This window comes from Nannobrachium achirus, assembly GCF_963921795.1.
Source record: "Nannobrachium achirus genome assembly, chromosome: 21".
In the NCBI taxonomy this organism is placed as follows: Eukaryota; Metazoa; Chordata; class Actinopteri; order Myctophiformes; family Myctophidae; genus Nannobrachium; species Nannobrachium achirus.
Window position 1 is genome coordinate 12,235,975 of NC_137828.1, and position 17,277 is coordinate 12,253,251.

Consider the following 17,277-nt stretch of genomic DNA (forward strand, 5'->3'; position numbering starts at 1 on the left):
CCTGCTTTGGACAATAATCTGCTTACTCTTTTTAGCATTGTATTTAATTGTGACCGTCAGGTCGCAGTTACTATCAAAACCTCCACCGGCTGTCCGTCAGTCAGTCCGTCCCTCCGTCTGTCCGTCACGTCACGTCACACTTTTGGCTCTACTCTTATCCCCGGCACCGTTGCCCCATCCATGCCAAACTTTGCACACGCACTCCTTGGCTGGCAAACCAAAACCTCCGCCACTGATTTCTCACATGCCCCTCTTCTAGCGCCAACACAGGGTTGCTTTTTGCAGACAACATTATTGTGCATACATGCGACCTGACAGTCGCTTATTTCCCGATTAGGGAGTCTTGCTGGTATCAAAATCAACAGCATACTGTGAGCATGTACTCATTTGGGGCATCAGGGGATGGCAATGGCCACTCCTAGTATTCACATCTAACCTTAAATTTAGTTAATTTATGCATAGTTGTCTCCAACTCTGAATAGTTTTTCGGATTTTTTTTTTTTTTTCTTAGTCGCCCCCAAACAAATAGCGAAAATAATGGATCTACATGCTCATCGCGTTGCTTGCTGACGCCAATTTAGAAATGGAGCTTAAATTATTTTTTCCCACCCCTATTTCTGTCTGAAATTATGCCTCTGTATACATTTACTGTATGGGTCCTTGACATGAAAGAGTTTTAGAACCACTGACATAAATATATGCAGGGGCGAGGCCACGGGTGGCCCACCCAGCACCCACATAGAAAGCTGGCCCACCCAATCGGACCCCACTGGTGTATAATGAGCTCACAAGCCTTTCTTTTGGTTAAGGTTTCATTTGCAAGTCCCTGGAGTTTTATAGACTCTTTACAAGGAGGAAGCAACCAGCTCTGTGGTCTCGATCAAGGATGTGCGCACACGCACACACACACACACACACACACACACACACACACAGCTCTCTAACCTGTTGTGAAACCTCATGTGAAGCCAGCTAAAAAAGGGAACTCTCATACAGTAGGTGTTGGTTGTTGACATACAGACACATTGATCCACACACACAGTGTTAACACACCCTCTCAAACGCAATGCATTGTGGAAGCTGCATCTTTCCTGTTTTCAGAGGGTAAGACATGTAGTGGGACGTGCGCCGTTGGTTGGCACCCAGCAACTTCAGTGTGTTCCTTCAACAAAAAGGTATGTTTACAGCAGTGGTTAAAATATAATCTACGTATTTAGATGGCATGTTATTTAGACAGATGCTATAGGTTAACTGTTTATCTGGTATCCTTTATTTTCAATGTACAGATTATTATTTTGATAGTATATTTTAGACTGTTGCCAGGTTCTTGGTTTACCTGTGGTCTCTCTGTATTTGATATGTTGCTCTGGATAAGTGCATCTGCTAAATGCCATATTTCAATGACCCTCAAAACTCATGAGCATGTACAATTGGAACACTCTCAGAGTTACAGACCTGTAAAGGTCCATTTTGAACCCGCCTCAAGGAACCCTGAGGGTCCCTTGAACCCACTTTGAGAACCACAGCAAACTCCCCTCTCCTCAGGGAGTGAACTGAGCAGCATCTAGAAAGAGTTACTTGACATTACTACAGAGACGTGTTGGAAGTAAGCCTGTATAATGTGTCTTTGTATAACGTCAGTGTCAGAGGCTTGTGAGGCAGCATTTGAATTAAGATTATGTTCTTAGTACCTTATTTGTGGAAAACTATTAACACACATGGCTGATTTTCATGATGGCTCTTTTAATACAGAGGTGGCAGGATAATACAGAGAGGGATGTGTATGCATTCACACAATTACAGACATGACAAAGTTTAACCACTTGAAACCTAAATCATTGTGTGAAAATAGTCAACAGATTGTCTACTTTCTGTGAAGATATGGGGGGGAAAGGAGGTGACCTGTATATACCCTAGAGCAGGGGTTCCCAAACTTTTTAGCTCGAGACCCAAAAGAGAAATTATACATTTGCCCGGGACCCAAATGAGTGAAAATATCCGTTCTACATGCAAGCTTTGCTCTGCATTGTGAGCTTGTAGAGCTACTATTTTCACAACTTATTCAACTTTTTTTAATACCTTTGACATTTTTAATTGTTTTTAATTTATTAAAAGTTGTGATTTTTCTTTTGAAATAATATATTAAAAAATGTAAATATAGTAAACGGAAAAAAGGGGACATTTACTCGCGACCCATAAAAATTGGTCCACGATCCAAACATGGGTCCTGACCCACTGTTGCCCTAAAGCCTATACTATAGTATATGAACCGTTAAGACGGTTAAAAAATAAAAAATAAATAGGAAGGAAGCCAGGCCAACCACACAACGGGACGCATACAAACCCAGTTCCTTACACTTATCAAAACCACCTACCCTGATCAAAATAAGGCACAGAAAACTAGACTACCTTTAACTTCCCACCAAGAGGATAGAGAAGACAGAGAGCAAAATAGAAAAAAGAAAGATGCAGAGAATTTGAGCCTATGGGCTGTATTAAAATGAAAACATAAAAATACTGGCGAGAAAGGAGTCATGAACTATATATAGACTGTTATTTTCGACCATTTCTTTCTTTCTTCTCCCTCTTTTCCTACCTCACTAACGTCCTTTGTATCTACATCTCCATTCCATTCCCATTGCAGTTTGCCTCCCTGACTGGCCAGGCGACGCAACCACACAGACATGGCTCCAACCACGACAGCACCCACGAACCAGACCTCGCTCTACACGACCGCCCTCCCGATCATGGTTCAGTTCTACCCGGTGCTCCTGGGCATTCACTGTGTGGTTCTGATCATCAGCTTCATAGGTAGGTTGGGTGTGGTTCTGATCATCAGCTTCGTAAGTTGGGTGGGAAATTAGGTTCCAAAGTAGGAACCAAATTACAATTTCTGGGTACCATGCAGGTGCCCATACAAAAGAAGTAATCAAATCAGAATCTATCGAATCCTAATCATGTACAGGTACGGTATTTTTCTATGAATAAGGCTTACAACAAGCTTGAACTAATGCTGCTATCATTTGTGATGTCTTTGAATAATAAACGTGCATTTAGCGACCCGGTCCGTGGATTTAGCGTCTCGGTCGTTCGATTTTTGCGACCCGGTCGGTCGCTTTAGCGGCACGGTCGGTGATTTCGCGACCCGGTCGGACGCTTTAGCGGCACGGTCGGTGATTTACCAGCCTGGTCGCTTGATTTAGCGACCCGGTCGCTGAAAACTATCGACCACGTAGCAACCCGGGTGTAGGTCGCTAAATGATCTCGCCCTCTCTCCTCTGTTTGACCAGAATGGAACAGACCCTTGATTAGTATCATCAGAAACACCTGTGAAGGAAGTCGAAAGACACCCGGAAGTAGAAAAAAATGGCTATGTGCATATACCCAAGACTCTAAAAACACAGTATTACGAAAAAACATCGCATGGATGCACCTGGGACCTATCCTCAGTGATGTAGCCCAAGCTCATCAGGATTTCGGGTCTCGCAACATCATACCCCTCACTTGGGTGACCCAGCCGGGGGTTGATCAAGTCCCGAGTTACGTCCCAGTAGCTTCCCTCGATCAGTCCCATAATCTCCCTTCAGGGAAAGACAGGACCATTTACTCCACCTCTCCAGAACTACTCTGCCGAGACAGGTCCACTCCTGCTCTCACCAGGTCCGGGCCTGTGTGTTGCACCAGACTCCAGCCCCAGACATTTCACTCAGGAGTGGTGGATTCTTGAGCCGCAATGGTACTGCAGGCTCCACCTATGCAACGCTGGTGCTGCAAGCTACGCTTGCGGCTTGAATGGAGAATGGCCCTCCTAAAGGCCTAACCGTGGGTTTGTTGGGCTTCTTCCTCACGGAAGACACAGGCTGGGGCGCTATAACCAACCTGCTCCCGGGTAAACATACACAAACAAGAAAATATTGTAGGTACGCATACAAGAACATTGGTCTTTGGTTAATTTAGGCCTAGGCCAGATGAATCTGGATATTTCATATATCCCAGATTTTCAGATATCCACATAAATCCACAAAATATCTAGGTCCACACTAAAATATCTAGGTCTAAAATAATCTGAGTCCCCAGACTCCCCAGACCTCCACTAGGGGGACAAGCACACACACAGTAAAGTCTTCAGAGATATGTGTTCCATGCATACACGGATCCGGTGAATCGGATATGTTTCAATGTCTTCACTTATTTATCCAGTTTAAAAAATATCCAGTTTTGCGGCCGAAATATCCAGCTTTGAAATGTCTAGCTTCAGAAATATCCACTCCGTGTAGCTGGCACCTTAAACACCAGTATTTCCAGGTTTCAGCATTTGCTCTCTCAGATACTGTACTAAAGGTACATAGCAGTACTAGTTGGCCTACTTCAGTTAACGCTGACATAAATGAAAATATGTTTGCTAACTAAAAATATTATTAGAATTTTTTACCATTTTGGAACCAAAATGGGGGAAAATCGTAATCATAATCGCTCAAATCCTAACGCTACCCGTCCTTATTCATAGGGCTTAGCCAAATGTGGCAGTTGATCGACACCATCCGCTCCCAGAAGGGTTCCGCTACCATCTACGCCGTGCTCAACCTCATCTTCGCTCACCTCATGTACTTCATTACCCTGCCTTTCAGGTAACAATTTGCAGAAGGATCTGAACATATGAGACTGTGATGTGATTGCTTTTAGGCTACATTTTTGTCAACTGCCGCGTCTGAAGTTGTCTTGTGTTCACTTGTGTGTAGTGTGTGAAATTATGCATTGTTTTGTGTTGTGTTGTTTGTCTATTGTTGTCTAACGCTGCCTCTTGGCCAGGTCACTGTTGGAATTTTGAATGTCAATAAGTCGTTTTTTTTTTTAACCTGGTTAAATAAAGCATAATGATGATTTCAGGATATACTACTATGCCGTTGGTCAATGGGGCCTGACGATCCCCTGGTGCAAGATCGTCAGCAGCATGATCTTCATCCACATGTACATGTCCTTCATCTTCTACTTCATCCTCATCGTCACACGCCTGCTGTCCTACCGTGGATGTTCCGTGGCGATCTATCGGCCCTGCTACGCCATCATCCTCTGCGTGGCAGTGTGGTTGGTGGTGCTCTTCGCTGTGCCCCTGGTTGTCTACTTCAAGTACGGCAAGGTCCACGGCGATGACGACTCGCGCTGCTTCCACTTCGGGGACCGCATCAGTGGTGAGATGGGCGCCAAGGCCTTCAACTACGTGACCAGCGGGTTGATCATCGGGGCCACCCTGGTCCTGGTGGTCTTGCAGACGGCGGTGCAGGTGCAGGTAATGTCTGCCTTTAGTGTGTAATCTCATGTACAGTACATACCTGCTGCTGTGTGGACCTGCAGAATAGGGTTGGGATCCTTTGGGATAAGATCCCCTCTTTAACGGTCCGATTCCTCAGTTACCTTTAACAATAATTAAAAAGAAGTAGTGTTCTTTTTCTCTTCCTGAAAACAACAAAAACAGGTTTCACTCACTTCTTTACACCCGTAAACTTGTGAAGTGACAAAAAAAGATCAGAATCAGAAGGGGGGGCTGGGGGAACAGAATGCTAGAGCATAGCATACTGTACATGTTCAGAGCTCATCAATATCTCCGTACACGGACATACGGTATGTGTCTGTGGCAACATTTCAATGTTCTTTTTAACACACGATTATGTTCTTATTTCAATCAAGACCCAATTACTGAATGTCAAATCTCCATGTTTTCTTCAGAATATGTATGATACTCATTTAATAATAATAATAATAATAATTGCAAGGGCCCCCTTAACTCAGGGAGTGTACAAATGGACCAGTAAGGGTCCATTTGGTTCCATTTGAACACACTCAGAGTTACAGACATGTTATAGTCATTCAGGGCTAGCTCTTTATGTGGTTCTGGTATCCACTCGGTGGCAAAAAATGAGTTTTGACAAAAATGTCCACCGCAAGGCTATATGACTCCTGTGCACGATATGGACGTTAGTTAAGATGATTCTAATGATTCTTCTAATGATTCCCAGGTGTGCAAGAAGTTGGGCAGTAACTGGAGGAAGCAGCAGGAGTTCTGGAGCCAGATGAAGTCCTCTGTGTTTGTGCTCATCATGGTGGTGTGCTTCCTGCCCTACAACATGTTCCGCCTGCACTACATAGAGAACCTGCATCTGGAGGGCATCAACGAGGTGTTCCTGAGCCTCACCACGCTCAACTGCATGGACATGTTCACCTTTGTCAGGCGGGTCAGGTGCACCACGTGCTGTGACTGAGGGACTGAGTGTGTGATGTGAGCAGGGGCGTCACAAGGGGGGGAAAAGTGGGACTGAGTTATTAGTGCCCAAGGTGGAGGGGCCTTTATTATTTTATACTTTGGTTATTGAAAAATAGCAGATATAGCAGATAAAAATAGATAGCTATTTTTGAAAAGTCGAGACAATGTGGGCAAATCTTTGAATATATGTATTTTTTAAGCGAACATTTGTAACTCAATTTTGCTTCTGGGGTCCCTGGAACTAAATATTTTGAGATGGGGGTCTCTGGCCAAATACATACATGTATTATTTTGGGGGTGCTCAAAAAAGTTTGAGCACCACTGGCATAGAAACAACAAGACTTGCACTAATTTTCACGATTTTTCTATCTGACATTTTTCAATAGTTAAAGCACAAAATGTGAGTGGATCCTTATACCGAGGGCCCAGAATTTGGTGCGACACCCCTGGATGTGAGTGTGTGAGTACGTGAGCGAGCAAGTGTGCATGCTTGTGTGTGTGTGTGTGTGTGTGTGTGCGCGTGCGTGCGTGCGTGCGTGCGTGCGTGGGTCCGTGCGTGCGTGTGTGCGTGCGTGTTCAGAGCAGTGGTTCTCAAACATTCTCATGTCAAGGACCCCCAAATGAATGTATTAGGTCAAGATTTTGAGCCAGGGACCCCCATAGAAGATGCATGTTGTTAAAATGTTTCAAAAATATAATATATTTTTTCACGGTTTTGAAAAACACGTCGCAAAGGGACACATTCACTGTGAGCTTGTAAATCGGCTATTTTTTACATTTAAAGTGGTTAAACTGATTGTGATTCTCTATTAACTTATTTTGCTTGGGACCCCCTGGAACCCCCCTCAAGGACCTCTCTGGGGGTCCCCGGACCCCACTTTGAGAACCTCCAGTGTACAGTGAGAATCCATTCTGTGAATTTGTAAATGTCATGATTGCCACCTAGTGGACTTTTCTAAACGCAACACTGAGCTCAGCCTTGCAATGACTCATGCTCTTATAATTGTTTGTTTTCTGTTTATGCAACATGGTTCTATATTTTCAGGCAACCTGAAAAATAATAAAACAGGGTCCTCCACTCAGTGTGTTTGGAGATCACTTCACTGATCTGTGTACACAGTGAAGCCTGCAGTACAGCCCAGTCGAATAAATGTCTCAAATCGTTACTATGTCACTATTATTTTGTGAAACATTACCTCAGACCCATTGAATCCCTTACCTGCCGCCCTCGGTTATAGTCTCAGTTGTAGGCCTACACATATGTGTACACACACACACACACACACACACACACACACACACACACACACACACATACACACACATACAAAAACACACCCCGCTGATCCTTTTGCTTTTAGTTTTTTATGGCTAGCCGAGTTACTGTTTAACCTCCCCACCCTATTTTGCGTTTGTTTAGTAAATCGATGGTAATGACAGGACTATGGCGGCGCCATCCTCCAATGTGTCGCTCCGTGAATTATAAGCCACATAGCTGCTCTCCAGGCTGCCCTGTGAGAGAGGCTGTGGCAAAACACCTCAGCACGCACCACCGGGGCACATGTGGATAAATGCACATCACAGACAGACACACAGAGACAGGTAGGTAGACAAATGCAAGGCTGTATGTGTGGAGAGAGGTTAGTTGTGATGTACTAGGATCTAATGGGCTTGTGTTATTGTGTCTTTGTTGAAGGTTACCTGTCATTGGTAGTTTTGTTGCCACTATAGGTGCCATGCCGAATCATGTGTTTTTGTATTCTGCTGGTAATGGGGTGGTACCCCCCCCCCCCCCTACACACACACTTCCAACTGGGTTTAAAACTCACGCTGGCATGTCATTGGATGGGAAGGTGCTTGTGGGGTTGTTCAAGTCTATTGGATGTTTTCCCACTTGTAGCAAGTGTTAGGTGAGATTACGATTACGGTGTGATCTTAGCTCTGCTTACAGACAGCGCTTTTGCTCGAGCAGATAAGATTAGGCTCACTTTGTTACCCCCGCCGCACTGTAAAGATGATATGATAACCCATTCACATTCTGTACAGGAGTTTGACAATCGGTAATGTACAGAAAACAGCTTGCCACGCAGTAACGTGGTGTTTCCCTCTAAGAATCAATGCGAGTATCGTTAACCGTAAAAACTATAAAATGGGGAGCTTGGGTGGCGTAGTGGTAAAGTAGTTACCCATCACCACGGAGGTCATGGGTTCAAATCCACTGTGGGACATCCAGCTTTGTCGAGCGTCTGCACGACCACAACTGGCCCATGATCAGGGCAGGGAGGGTGATAATTGGCACGCTACGTCCGCTATGTCCTCCCGTTGGGGGCTCCTCACTGGTAGGTGAGTCGGTAATAGGATGCAGCAGCCGTGACAACACAGAAATGTGTGTGGGAAGGAATCAATAGCATAACGACTACATTGTTATGTCATATTATCATTAATACCTTTGTTTTGCATCACCTCTTTATTTGTGTAGAAACCGGAACTCGGAACCTCCCCTTTCTTAGTCAACTTCCTCCTTGGTGCTTCTGTGTTTATTCCAACTAACTAACAGGACCGTGGTGCCTGAATCTGTCTTCTTGAGAGATTAGATGCCGTGTGACCATGAACAACAGCTCCAGTCTAAATAGAAGCAGGGGAATTATGGCTGCTTCACACACAGATAGCCTATTAGCTCTCTGTTTTATGACCCCCAGAGCTGTCTGTTGCTAGGCGAATTTATAGTTTATTAGAGGGTCTGCATTGGTCACATATTTGGTTGAGATGTGTTTGTTTGTTTTTGCCAGTGGACATGATGAATGACTGAAGCTAGCTCTCCTATGAGTTTGTTGGACTGTTAATTATGTTTGTATTATTTAATTAATATGTGGTTCATTTAGACCAGTGGTTCTCAATAATGCTTTCCTTGGTTTCTGAATCCAAGTGACCCCTTCACCCAACTACATTTTGCATATAAAATATTGACAGTTTGATGTCAATATACAAATAAAACAGAATAATAGGTATTCATTTCTATTCAGTAACAGTTGTGCTAGTGACGGTGTCCATTTAGTTACATTTAAAAGGGACTAATTTTGAACTTGAACATACAAGATGAACATATTCTCTTTGAGCACCCATGCAGTCTAATATTTTTGGAGGAATGACGTCAAAAATGTCAAATCGAAAAACTAAAAGAAAAGGTGTGCCTCTCAGCCATTATCTGAGACCTCACGTGACGTATTATTGCTTGTCTAAAACGGTTACAAATATGGCAACATTACATGAGACATCCCAATTAAAACAGTTCTTAATAATTCACTACAAGAACAACTTCTGCATGAAAGTAGTTCCCAGCTACCAGGATGATCATCCTCCTGAGAGAGACCAATCTAGCCAGGCGGTGTGTTAGAACGTTTCTCTAACAAACACAGAGAGACCAAACTTAACTGTTAGCTCAGTCTCATTGTAACCAAGATACTCGATAGAATTTCATACATTTGTGAACTTCTAGTTTAGGCAGCCGAGAATCCAGCATAGATGGTTTGGTGAGGGATGGGGAGCCGTTTTAGAAAATACAATACAAATACAATACAAAACAAAACATATAAAGATAAGTAGAATTAGAAATACAGTTAGATTATATAGAATTTACAGAGAAAGGAGGGTGGGGCACGGTCAAGGAGTGTTCAAGGAGTTAAAATATGTTCACTTGTATTTGGAAGACAGGAATTATTTTAGGTTAGTTATATAATAGGAATTTAACAATTCAATCAACTCTCGATATACGATGAGTTTTCATGATTTTTTTAAACAAACAGAACAAAGTAGATTTTTTTACAATACTGTGTGTTCTCTTATCCTCTTTTCAATAGCAAATGCCTGATGATGACTTTCTTCTCTTTTCTTACACGCCCTCAACTGTTTGCATCGTGATCATTTTTGTATTAAATCGATTTAAATTGGCACCAGTTTGAATCGATTTTAATCGATTTACGATAAATCATTACATGCCAATTATATAATAATAAGAAGGTGAAACTGAAAAGACTTTTCAAATGGTTTTATCCTCTCAAGGAGCGTGTCCTTGGATTATTAACGGAGAGAGACAGATCATTTGATTGATCTCAGTGTATCGTTTGCTTTAGTTTTCCTTTGTGTCTTCAAGTACCTCTCAAGTACCGCACATTCTTTCCCTTGTTTTCTGACATTCCAACTTAAGCTTGAGTTATGCTTGTTTGCATGCTGGTGCCGCACACAAAAAAATTGCTGAACCACAATCTCACTGCTCTATGATGCGTCGTGAGTTTGTAGATTAATGGCTTCTATTTCGGCATGCTGACTTTCCAGTTAGAGAAAGGCTGACATTTCTATTAACTTGGAATCCCCACTGATGATGTCACTGTTAAGCAGGTTTCTGAACTGTCCAAAATGGTGCCATCTTATAATGAGAACTACCAAGTGGTGTAAAGTAACGATAAGTACATTTACTTAAGTAATGTAGGCCTACCTAAGAACTATAGGCCTACCTATAAGTACTATTCTTAGGTATTTGTAGGCTACTTTACTTGAGTATTTCCAATATCCAATATTTTTCTTCTACTCCACTACATCTCGGATCCAAATTTTGTACTTTAACTCCACTAGATGTATTTAATGCCTCAATGTCTATATCTGCTGACCTGTTTGTTGACATTACACTGTTGTGACACCACCTCGTCAAAGATCAAACCCTGGATATCCATACATGGAGACGACTGGATCATCACCTAGATCTCCATATATATGGAGCTGACCTCTACATCTGATTCCCAGATGATGCCCTGTTAGGGCAACCACACTAGTAGAATCGCTTTGCCCATCAATATTAAGCCCATATCTGGGAATGCCCATACAATAGAATGCCTTTTATGCCATCAATATTAAGCCCATATCATAATGCCCATACAGTAGGCCTATATGGACATATTGTGTCAGTAAGTGTAGTTGCCGTGTGACACGACATCTGTGAAGTTCTCCTTGAAGTGGTCAAGTAAATGTATGCTTCTGTATAAAACATGGTATACATTACTTCATATTTTCATATCTCCATAATTCAACTTTTTAATATATTTTTGTACATTAACGCTCTACTTCATCATACGAGAGTGTCTCACCAAAGTAGTGATAATAGCAGATCTAGAAGCTCACAACGCGCCACGACACGTGAGTTTGAGCTATCAGCTAACTATTTTATAGGCTATTATTGTAACGATACACAAGAGATGTCCACCCAGCAGTGACGATATATCAATATCAAATCGCAAAGTTTGATCAAATTTTTTTGTCAAACTATTTGACAAAAATTGCTCTCCTCTCTTCCTGGGCGTGTTTTGACGGTTAAGGTGGTTATGTGTCAATTGTCACATACTGTATAGCGTGGCATTCTGTAGCGTGTGAACATTATGGAGACCAAGCACTTCCTCATTCTGTATGAACGTGATGATGAGTCAGCAGGCTGGCCCTCACAGTCTAGTTAAACACTAATGTCTGTCAATCCTTTCTCTCTAAGACAAACACACACACGCATGCACGGCTGCACGCATGCACACACACACACACCAGTGTTGATTTTGTCGACTCAAGCTGGTTGCACACTGCTGCGTTTTTCGGGCCGAATATCGGAGTGAATTTCAGAGCATGCAAATAAAAAAATCAACCTCACGTTATGTCAATCACGTTTGCACACTGCCCGCCCGTTTCGCGCACCACTCGGTCCCTTGCTCTCTCTATCTCTCTCTCTCTCCTTGCCCTGAAAAACGCATTTCGCAGCGAAAAACGCAGCAGTGTGCAACCACCTTAAGACTATGACAAAACATGTTTGTCGACTGCGTTCTTTTCACTGACGAAAACGAAATAAAAACTAAGCTGTGATGACTAAAACTAAGACTAAATATATTGACAATTTCGTCAACAAAATAAAAACTAGACTAAAACGATAGGGAGGGACTAGTGGAGGAGAAAGTAATTTTATGTTTGGTTGCTCTCAGGTGTTGCGTGCTGAAAATAGCGATCTACAAGCTCACAACGGCGACACGTTGTGAGCTTGTAGATCGGCTATTTAGTAGTCATTACGATGCCATCAAGGGCTGCCAAAATACATTTTTAGTTGACTAAATCAACTGTAGATTTAGTCAACTAAAATATTTAGTCGACTAGAATTAGACTAAAACTAAAACTTTTCATTTGACTAAATTATGACTAAAACTAAATTACATTTTATTCAAAAGACTATGACTAAAACTAAATCAAAATTTGCTGTCAAAAACAACACTGACACACACACACACACACACACACACACACACACACACACACACACACACACACACACACACAGGCCTCACACTTATAGACAACGACAGAAATGTACAAACACGCAGACCTACAGGTCAACACACACGGTGACATACAAATGTGCACGCACACAGGCGACACAAACTGATGTTCTGATCAGCCTCAAACTCTCTCAGTCCTCTTCTCTTTACCACTGCCCCTATGAGGCTCATAACTTTATGCTTGGATACTAATAGACTCCCCTAAAGTCACCTCAGTAGTATTTACATTTTTTAGACTAATCCCACATTAATCCCAATTCAGTTCTCAGTTTAACCCAAATGATGGCTCCTCAGATGGCTATGATGAGTGCTCGGGGGGAGCAGTTAAGGGTTCTTCCTCAGACACACTTGGACACTAAGGCGCCGGCTACATGGAGCTGGATATTTCTGAAGATAGCCATTTTTTTATGCGTTTGGGGCTTGCAGCCACACAAAGCTGGATATTTCGGCTGCAAAGCTAGATATTTTTTAAACCGGATAAATAAGTGGAGAGATTGAAAAATATCCGATTCACTGGATCCGTGTAGACAGGGAACCCGGATATCTCTGAAGACTTTACTGCGTGTGTGCTTGTTAGACCTAGATATCTTTGTCATGTGGACCTAGATATTTTTCTATGTGGATATCTGAAAAACCAGGATATATGAAATATCCAGCTCTGTGTAGCCTAGAGCGGGGCCAGGAGGTGAACCGCTGGCTTTCTGATCAACAGATCAAAAGTACATTTGATACCAATACTTTTGTACTTGTACTCAAGTGAAAATCTGAATGCCGGACTTTTGCTTGTAACAAAGTATTTCTACATTATGGTATTGTTACATAAAGTAACACAATCTGAGTACTTTTTCCTCCACCGATTATTGTTATTTAGTTCTTCTTCCTTTATATTATTACTGACAATTATGTTGTCTTATCTCGTGAAGGAGTCGGTGTTGGACAGCAAATCACCCTCATATCGTCTCTGTCGGCTAGAAGCCTCATGTCCAAAACTGTTAAGAAATGTCAAACGTATACAGATCTACAAGCTCAAAGCGCTCTTCGAGCTTGCAGATCTGCTACCTTTGATGCTTTCGTGTGACGCTGTAGAACAATCAAGTAGGGGTGTTCATTTACGCAAAAACACAAAATGTTTGAATGTGGAGATAGGAGGTTTCTGCCCGACAGCGACGATATCCTCCCAGCAACATTTACGGTATATGCCATCATATCCAGTATGACTCAGTCCCACTGGAATTTAGTGCAGTGAAACCACTGTGTCCGATCTAATGAGTTTATGATAGATTGGAGGGGTTGATTGTAGCACTCCTCTGAGTAGCACTAGCAAAGTTCTGACGTCACTCACACTACCCCTGGGTCACGCCGTTATTTTTTGCATTGAAATTCCCATAGGCAAATCTTAGATCGCGTCATATAAGAACTGGGTTCCAAAAATAAACAAACCACCCCGGCGATTTTTGTCAGGTTTGAGACTCGTCGTTTATAATTATATATTTTGGCCTTTTATCCCTTTATTGACAGGACAATAGACTGACAGCGAATGGGGAGAGAGATGGGGAGTGACACGCAGCAAAGGTCGTCGGGATTCGAACCCGTCAGGCAGGCATTGTAGCATAGGGTGCCCGGACTGCCACGCCAGTGGCCCGGGTCGATATTCAGTTACATTCTGTGTTTGGAGAAAAAAATACTAATAATTCTTACTTTTACTTTGGATGAATTAGTAGCCTACTTGATGCTTCATCAAAATCTCTGGGGTAGTTTGTTTATTTTCTGGAACACAGTTCTTGACAGGAGCTAAGATTCCCCTATGGGAATTCCAATACAAAAACTAACTTTGTGACCACTGGGGATAGCGCCCTCTAGCAGTGATGTCAGACTTTGGTGCTCTATTATAAAAACATCTTAAAGTATTTTTATGACTTGTTCCAACAGTTTTCTCTCGTTTTATTTTCTCTTTCCTTTTTTCTACCTATCTAAATGAGACCTGCTTACAGCTAATAAAACTGTTAATTATTCTCTTTCTTTCTCTCTCTCACACACACACACATGCACGCACGCACGCGCGCGCACGCGCGCACACACACACACACACACACACACACACACACACACACACACACACACACATACACACACACACTTTTCACAAAAATTGCAAAGATTGGAAACAAAATCATCCGTTAGTCCTATTTCCTTTCACCTTCGTATTCTTAAATCCTGAATAACATAGAGAGTAACATTTGTGTTGTTAAAACACTTGGAAATTAATGATCAGATTGTTACATACATAAACTGATGGTGGTTTCTCAAACGTTCTCATGTCAATGTCCCACATGTTAATGTATTTGCCCCCATCTGAAAACAGCATGGTGGAAAAAGTACTCACGTATCAATACCACAATGTAGAAATACTAAGGCTGCACCCACACCAAAGTACCTATAGAATGGATTCCCTATTCCACCAATGCATTTCAATGAGAAGGGAGCGTTTTCATGCCAGTAGAGAATTTCTGCAAAAAAACCTTCCATTCTCATTGAAATGCATTGGCGGAATGGGGAATCCACGGTCATAGGTACTTTGGTGTGGGTGCAGTCCAGAATTCAAAATGTACTTGAGTAAAAGTACAAAACTATTAGTATGAAAATGTACTTAAAGTACCAAAGTAGAAACTAGGCTAAACATTATGCAGAATGTCACATTTCACAAGATTTCAAATGTATAAAATGTATTTAAAAAAAATATGAAAATAGTGGATCTACGGTACAAGATCGTCTGTTTTAAATTGTCGAAATGTATACAGACTTAGCTAAAGTGGTCAAAGTATGTTTTGTAATAATAATCGAAATCTACAAAATAACTAGTAACTACTTTTCAAATAATTGTAGTGGAGTAAAAGTAATAACATTTGCTTCTGAGATGTAGTGTAGAAGTAGAAGTACTGAAAATTGGAAATACTCCAGTAAGGTAAAAATACCTCAACCTTTGTACAGTACTTGAGTAAATGTATTTAGTTTACACCACTGAAAATACTTTATGCCGGGGACCCACATACCCACATGTTGTTAAAATGTTTTAAAATAAATATTTAATTTATTTCACATTTCCTCAAGATTTTAAAATAGCTGATGGATAATAAATAGGGTTAAAGTGGTTCAAAACCGATTTTGACGCTATCTAATTTTGGAATCCCCTCAAGGACCCTTGGGCCGGCCTGGGGGTCCCCGGACCCCACTTTGAGAACAACTGATCTGAGTGCATATGGTTCTTTTTATGAGTTGTGCGAAAACAGCTAAACTGCTATTTTTGTAAATGTTGGGATACATACAGTATGGATACATAGGGCTGTGCATAAATAATTTATGGTGGATTTAATAGAAATTATTAGTCTTGTAGTCCGCTCTGCTCTGTCTCTTTATCGATTATATCTGATGGGCAGGCAACTCCATGACTTACTATTGATTAGATTACGAAGCAGGAGCAGCACACAAATACACACATACAGTACTGTACACACACACACACACACACACACACACACACACACACACACACACACACACACACACACACACACACACACTGATTGCCAACTATCCTTTAAACCTGATGAAAGCCTTAAGTTGTCACGGAGGAGAGGGGGGAGAGAGAGAGAAGGGATGGAGCTTTATCTTCTTTTCCTCCTGCGCTATCACGCTGTGTGATAAAGTGAGAGACACAAGGACAGACCAAGTCATGTGCAACAAAGGTGAGAAGTCTTGGCTCCGCCCCTCCACTTTTCCTTGGACCAATCAGACGGGAGCATTGATCACCTAGACCTGAGATTGCCTTCTACTGTGCAATGTCAGAAAAGAAGTGAGCGTGAGACACAGGCAGAGAGACAGAGCAAGGGAGACACTGAGACAGAGAGACACACTCAGAGAGAGGTTGAGAAGGCTTGGAGAGGAGCGCCAGACAGAGAGGAATGAGGTATCCTGCTGCTCCTCAGAGTAAACCTCTGCTAGACATGGAAGTGACCAACTACTACGAGGGCCTGGACCCCTCCTACAGCACCCTGGGCTTTGAGAACGCTGAGGTCCTCTACGGAGGCGGAGGTGAGTGGGTGCTCGCTTATTAGCACAGCCGGGGACGTGCAGAGAATGTTAGAGACTAGGCAGGGGCTGAAATTTCTAAAAGGGCTTTGGGGAGAAAATATTGAAAATAGCAGACCTCCAAGCTCACAACGCGTCGGCTATTTTCGGTGCTTGATACCACAGTGAACTAAGCATAATCAAGTCAATACTGGAGATTTCTATAAGGGCTATTCTTTCAACATACTGTAAGGTGCTGCATTCAAGTTCGGGACAGTTTGGACACGACAATTCTCTTGAATGCTGCCTTCAGGTATGGCATGGAAAGAGAGTATTTGCATTTATTTTACCATAGTAAAAACTGCATTCATGTTCTGGAGAGGGCACTTTTTACAGAGGGATACAAGGGCAGGGGCTCAAGCCCCCTTTGATGTACCGTATATGTGTGCACGTGCCTGATCACAGCTCACAGCTCAACCTGTGGATCGCGACCCACTGGCAGGCCGGGAGGATATTGCAAGTGCCCCCCCCCCCCCCAAATGAATAGGCAAAACTCTTATGATTTTAATTATGATACAATAACATTGATATGAA

The 17,277-nt window shown here is 42.4% G+C and overlaps 2 protein-coding genes across 5 annotated transcripts in view; both read left to right on the forward strand.

Moving 5' to 3' along the window:
* Nucleotides 1-1,115: 1,115 nt before the first annotated feature.
* Nucleotides 1,116-6,257, forward strand: gpr141 (G protein-coupled receptor 141; the record flags this gene model as incomplete). Its single annotated transcript, XM_080751638.1, has 5 exons — nt 1,116-1,175; nt 2,645-2,811; nt 4,508-4,628; nt 4,888-5,287; nt 6,015-6,257. Exons 2-5 carry the CDS (start codon nt 2,685-2,687, stop codon nt 6,255-6,257), a joined length of 891 nt encoding a protein of 296 aa, XP_080607764.1. The 5' UTR covers nt 1,116-1,175; nt 2,645-2,684.
* A 1,466-nt stretch (nt 6,258-7,723) lies between these two features.
* The window catches only part of hnf4g (hepatocyte nuclear factor 4, gamma), a 35,991-nt gene continuing 26,437 nt past the window's right edge, over nt 7,724-17,277 (forward strand). For 2 of the 4 annotated variants that reach the window (XM_080752090.1, XM_080752091.1), the window contains exon 1: nt 7,724-7,861. In XM_080752090.1, coding sequence (XP_080608216.1) covers nt 7,831-7,861 — 31 coding nt within the window. In that variant the 5' untranslated portion in view covers nt 7,724-7,830. Of the gene's footprint in view, nt 7,862-8,479; nt 8,603-17,277 lie in introns of those variants that run through there. The other 2 variants (XM_080752089.1, XM_080752088.1) reach the window with 2 other exon arrangements.